This window comes from Phocoena phocoena, chromosome 3 (genome assembly GCF_963924675.1).
Source record: "Phocoena phocoena chromosome 3, mPhoPho1.1, whole genome shotgun sequence".
NCBI lineage: Eukaryota > Metazoa > Chordata > Mammalia > Artiodactyla > Phocoenidae > Phocoena > Phocoena phocoena.
Window position 1 is genome coordinate 149,141,633 of NC_089221.1, and position 6,219 is coordinate 149,147,851.

Below are 6,219 nucleotides of genomic sequence, written 5' to 3' on the forward strand. Positions count from 1 at the left end.
TGCACAGCCAAGCCCTTGGGATGCTGGCTGCAGTGGAGGGCACGCCTTGGAGATGAGGGAAGGCCAGTGTGGGCACAATGCAGGGAGGTGGGCGAATTGTTGGTGGGCCAGGCTCTCCTCACTCTGCCTCTGATGCCCTCTCTCTGCCCCCATCTGTGTGCCTGGAGAGCTGCTGCTCACCCACAGGTCTCGTTGACATGCGTGCCTGAGTGGGAGCCCTCCCCTGCCCCTGCCCCTGCCCCTCCCATCATGATCCTTATGTTGCTCTTGTCCATATCACATTCTGACTTCCTCTGACCATTGCCCCCCGCCCCCCGCCCCCGGCTCATTCACTCATACATCCTGCTCTTGAGAGTCTGCTGTGTGCCTGGCTCCACACTTGGTACTGGGGTGCAGTGCCCAGAGAAGCAACTGATGTCCCTGCCCTTAGTGGCACTTACAGTCTATCATGGGGTGACAGGTAAACATTCAAACAAGCCAATATATAATTTGATGAAGCAGCCAGGAAGAGAATGAAGGGGGTATTATGGTGGGGAATTGAGGAGGAGACCCACTGAGATAGGGTCATAAGGGAAGGCCTGTCTTCAGGGTTGAGGGATGGTTGAAGATGAACAGACACATTCATGCCTCCCTATTGGGGGGCCTCCCCTAGAAGGGTATGATCACCTGGGTTAAACAGATATAAACACCTCAGACGGTGAACAGGAGGGACCACGTTTACTCAGCACCGAGTATGGGGTGGGCACAGGAGAGACAGGACAACCACCCAGGAGATGGCCCAGCACCGCGCTCTCCTCAGCTTGGCAAACATGCCTCAGGCTGTGGGTGGCTTCCCTTAGACAGGCTCCAGTGAGGCCCCCCCGCTGGCTCTGGCTGAACCGGAGCTTGCTGTTTGGGGTCAGACAGACCTATGGTTGAGAATCCTGGCTGCCGTGCTCACTGGTTGAATGACTGGGCAGTTTAGCCTCTCTCAGCCTTGGTTTCCTCATCTGTAAAATGGGATAATGATACTGCGCTCACAGGTTGTAAGCTGTGAACAGATTAAAATTTGTAAAGCACATATGGCAGTAGGGATGGGACAAGTCTCGGTGCCCTTCCCCGGCTGGCCTTATCTCCTGTCAGCGGGGTGTCTGTGATCTCATCATCTGGCACCCGCCGTCACTTGGCTGCAAGTATGCTCATGAAATGTGCATGGATAACATCCAAGAAGTGGGTCTTCTCTGGTCAGGGGGCAGCTGAGATTCTAGAAAAGGGTCACACCAGCCCTCACCTTTTGGCTGCCGTCGCCCATTGGGCTCTCACCCGACCCTTTACCAGTATTAACTCATTTAGTCCTTGTAACAGTCCTAAGGAAACAGGCACAGGGGATTAAGTGACCTGCTAAAGGGCCGGGAGCTAGGATTTGAACCCAGGCTGCCTGGCACCAGGGCCCCTGCTCTGTCTCCTGCACCCCTGCTTGTTGCTGCTTCTGGCCAGCATCTCGGTCACAGCTCAGGCCAGCCTCTGCCCCCCACCCTTGGAAGGTTAAGAGTTCGTGCCTTCCTGGAGCTCCTAGTCAAGGGGTACTCAGATAAGAAAGCCAGCCGTGATGACAGGTGAGGTCAGCAGCTGGCCCCTGCCCCTATATCTCCCAGCATCAGGCTCACACTTGCCCTGTGGCCCCCTTATCCATCCATCAGGAAGTCAGCCAGCAGCCGGATGTCAGAGTTCATATGTTTCAAGCTGCACCAGCAGCCCCCAGCAGGCCCCCAGCAGCCCGGAGTCCTTGCTCAATCACCCAGCCACCCTGGAGGAGGACAGGATGGGCCAGGGTTTGGGGCCTGGCTCCATCTATATGTTTTTAAAACCCGTCGGAGACAATGACGTAGGTTCCTAAGTCACAGCTCTAAAAGCGTCGTCTTTGCTTTCTTCAGCCCAGCGTGTGCTGGCGTGAGTCAGCCACCTGTGATGGAGTCCGTGCCGAGGGGGTGTGGGTCACTGAGTCACAGCCTCAAGGGGCAGCAGCGGGTGGCAGATGTGCGGGCGCCAGCCTCCTTGACTCACCTAACTCTGGGAGCATGAGGCCCAGACTCCAAACCCAGTTCTGAACTCCGCCCACGGCCCTGTCCATGGGAGGCCCCATGTCACTGCGTAGAAAAACTCTGAAGGATGCACACCGGATGCTATTTTCTTCTTATTTCTGGGGGCGGTAGGCAATGGGGACTTTAGTTCTGACTTTATCACATGGATTTTTTTTTTTTTTTTTTTTTTTTGCGGTACACGGGCTCTCACTGTTGTGGCCTCTCCCGTTGCGGAGCACAGGCTCTGGACATGCAGGCTCAGCGGCCGTGGCTTACAGGCCCAGCCGCTCCGCGGCATGTGGGATCCTCCCGGACCGGGGCACGAACCCGTGTCCCCTGCATCGGCAGGCGGACTCTCAACCACTGCGCCACCAGGGAAGCCCTATCACATGGATTTTTAATAGTGAAAATATATCCAGGTATTATTTATATAAGTAAAAATGAAGTTTAAAGTATTTTTAGAATACAGTAGGGTTTTCCCCACACCCTGCCCATGTACGTGCTTGTTCCCTCTTCTGGGAGGGTTCTTGTCTCTTGGCTCAAACATGTTCAGTAACCCAGTAACACCTGCCATCGGCTTTGTATTCACCTCATTTAATCCTCCCATAACCTTTCTTGGTTATTATCCCCATTTTCTTGATGGAGAAACTGAGGCACAGAGTGGTTAATGACCTTGCCCAAGGTCCCACAGCTAGGAAGAGAGGATGGACTGGAGCCCGCATGTGGCCCTCACCTGCTACTCTACCAGGGGTAATTGGGCCCCTGAAGCGGGCCGTGCTATCCCTCCAGGGAGATCTTGCCGAGCTGTTGTTTCTGTTCACCCCATCCAGACCCAGGAGGTTGCCCCCTCTTCCAAGCAGCCGATGACACACTTGACTGTGAGCTGTCTGAGCCTGGGCCATGCCCTGTTAGCCTGGTACCTCTCACGTCAGTCCAAAGCTTAGGCCCTAGTGAAGACATTAATATTCCTGCAGGAAACCCACAACTTTGTGTTTGAGACAGGCGTGCTTACAAAATAAGCGGATGCTAAGCCGTAAACCTTATTCCTTCCTCTAGTGCAGCTCGTTAAACTTTTGTTGAGCCGGAATAAAATAAACCCTGAGTTTTTCAGTGTGGTGTTTGGGGCCTTTGCTAAACAGCCCCACCTCCCTCTTAATGCCTCTTTGTTTCCTGCTGTGGCCACTCCCCCAGGCCTCTCTTTTATTCGGGGTTCAGTAATCCCAAACTCTTCTAGTTTCTTACACATGCCCACCAACTGGGCAGTTTCTGATCTCCATACTTGTTCATGCCGTTCCCTCTGCCCAAATGCCTTTCCCCTTATTCCTGAGTGATGCAGACTCATCTTCAGAGCCTTAGCACAGGTTGTTCTTTCCCCTGAGAACACCCACAGCTGCGTTGGAGGCCCTTCCCCATGGCTCCCACAGTCTTTGCATCCCTCTGGTCCAGTGTAGGTCATGCAGTCTCATTTTCTGTTCCAAGTCTGTGTCACAGCAGGCCAGGGGCTCATCCAAGGCCAGGCTTTCGTCTGGATCATTTCCCAAGCTTTGCACCTCCTCAAAGGCTGCCTTCACGTGGCCATCAGCCCAGGGCCGCTGAGGTCAATGGCCGTGGGTTGTTGTTTTTTTAACTTGTTTATTTTATTTTTATTTATTTTTGGCTGCGTTGGGTCTTCGTTGTGGTGCGCGGGCTTGTCATTGCGGTGACTTCTCTTGCTGTGGAGCACGGGCTCTAGGCGCACAGGCTTCAGTAGTTGTGGCACACAGGCTCAGTAGTTGTGGCTCACAGGCTGTAGAGCACAGGCTCAGTAGTTGTGGCACAGGGGCTTAGTTGCTCCGCGGCATGTGGGATCTTCCCAGAGCAGGGCTCAAACCCGTGTCCCCTGCGTTGGCAGGAGGATTCTTAACCACTGCGCCACCAGGGAAGTCTGATGGCCGCGATTTTGACAGGTGACCATAGCAAGTTTCTTCACTGCTCTGAGCCTCAGTTTCCTTTTCTGTAAAATGGGAATTACCAGGTGTCAAAGCCAAAAGTGCTGTTTTAAGGATTAATGTCATTTACTCATTCTTTAATTCATCCCGTACATATTTATTAAGCACCTGCTCTGTGCCAGAGCCTGGGGAATACAGCATCAAATCAGACAAAAACCCTGCCAGCATGGAGCTTATATTCTCCTGGGAGGACACAGATGAGAACAAGATGAGGATAAGATGGTGGGTGATGCTGAGTGCTTTAGCGACGTTAGGGGCTTGGGGGATGTGGGGGTCAGTCAGGCTCCAGAGCAGAGGCCTGAGGGAGAACCATGTGGAAAAGGGTTCCAGGAAGGGGGCGCAGGCACAAAGGCCCGAGGACCACACTGGCACTGTTGGTCGGCGCAGCTGGAGGCTGGCGTGGCCAGAGGGAGTAAGCAGAAGAGGACGTGAAGATGTGGCTTCAACTCAAGAGAAGGGAAGCCTTGGAGGGTCCTGGACAGAGGGGTGACGGGATCAAACGTTGGGTTCTAAAGGCCCCCTCTGGCTACTGTTGGGGAAAGGCCCGGGGACCCCAAGGGCAGAAGCCCGGAGCCCAGTGGGGAGGCTGCCGCCTTGTCTGGTCTAGGGAGGCAGTGGAGGCTTGAGGGCTCAGATGCTGGGCGTCTCGAGGGTGGAGGTGACAGCATTTCCTGATGGGTGGGACGTCAGTGTGAGAGAAAGACGGGGCCAGGATGACACCGAGGGTTGGTCTGAGCAGCTGGGAGGAGAGAGGCCCCCGGAGACTCCGTGGAGGCCTCCTCAGCGCCGTTCACTGAGTAGACATTCATTCAGTAACTCTCACTGGCTGTGCCCTGCACAGCCTTGAGACCCAGGGAGGAAAGTGGGCTGCTGTGGTCTTGCCTTAAGGAACCCCCAGTCTAGAGTGATGGGGCAGATTTGGGTGGGTGACGGTGTTGATCTGGAGTTCAAGGAAGCTTCGTTAGTCTGCAGGCCTAAAGGTCATTCCCCGACCCCCCAGGTGGGAAACAGCCAGGAAGCTGATGGTGGGCAGCTGCCTTTTTGAGCCGTGGTCTTGAGCCACGCACCCAGCTGGGTCCCTTCACATGCACCCTCCCACCCACAGCCCCAGCAGTCCTCTCGGGTAGCCACTGTTGACACCCCCTTTCCACAGACGAGGAACCAGAGGCTCCTGCCAAGTTCCACTGCCGGGAAGTGGCCAAGCTGGGATCCAAATCCAGATCTGCCTGACCCCAGGGTGAAGCCCTGCACCCCACCCTCTGGGGCAGCCGACCCAACTCCTAAACTTTCCATCTCTCCCCCAGGTCCCGGGCCAACTTCCACGTGTCCACACACAGTGCCACAGCCCAGCCACAGAACCCGGACATGACCCATGTCATCCACAAGCTCTCCTTTGGGGACACGCTGCCAGGTGAGAGGGGCACAGATGGGGTGGCTGGAGGTGGGTGTCCAGGGGCTGCATCACCAGAGCCTCTGTCCTCCCTGGACATAGAGAGATGCCCTCCAGAGGGGTCATGCCCTTCGAGCCTCTGCTCCATCACACAACCCCTCTGCCTTACTTCTGAGCATACGACTGCCGTGTCATCAACGTTGCACTCAACTTGGAACCTCGGCTTGAGACCGGGGCCTGGGGGAGGGGGACTGGCTTTCATGAGCAAGTACTAAGTGCTCGTGCTTTCTCTGTGCCAGGGCAGCCTCATGAGGCAGGAGGCGGCACCGCGTCTTACAGACCTGGAGCTGGGCCCAGAGAGGCCATTTGTCCAGGGTCCCCCAGCAGGCGTCTGCCTCGAGTCCAGTGCCCTGTCCGCTGTAACGTCAGCGCCCATGTCCATTGAATAGGCGTGAAGGAAGTGTCCTGAGACTCCTTGTTGTGATTTTGATGGAGAGGGCCACGTCCAGTAGGCCCGGCCCGACAGTTTCCTCCCCGTGGCAGCAGACGCTGACCGCCTGATCTCTGCCAGCTGCGGGCAGGGCAGCCGTGATGTTCCATCTCTCCTCCACCCCCGGCAGCACAGTGCTGAAGGGGCACTGTACCACACCCTGCGTGACAGAGGGAATCGAGGCTCAGAAGGGGAAGTAACCGCTCCAGCTGTGGTGCTGGCATCGTGACCCGGCTCCTGACCCCAAGCCTGGCTTGATGAGAATCCTGTTTCCTAGTTGAGGTTGCTGGG

At 55.8% G+C, this 6,219-nt stretch overlaps 1 protein-coding gene across 1 annotated transcript in view; it reads left to right on the plus strand.

Moving 5' to 3' along the window:
* ERGIC1 (endoplasmic reticulum-golgi intermediate compartment 1) overlaps positions 1–6,219 on the plus strand; it is a 71,701-nt gene that overhangs the window by 44,103 nt on the left and 21,379 nt on the right. The window contains 2 exon segments of the mRNA XM_065873744.1: positions 5,353–5,361; positions 5,363–5,459. Of these exon segments, the coding sequence (XP_065729816.1) occupies positions 5,353–5,361; positions 5,363–5,459 (106 nt within the window).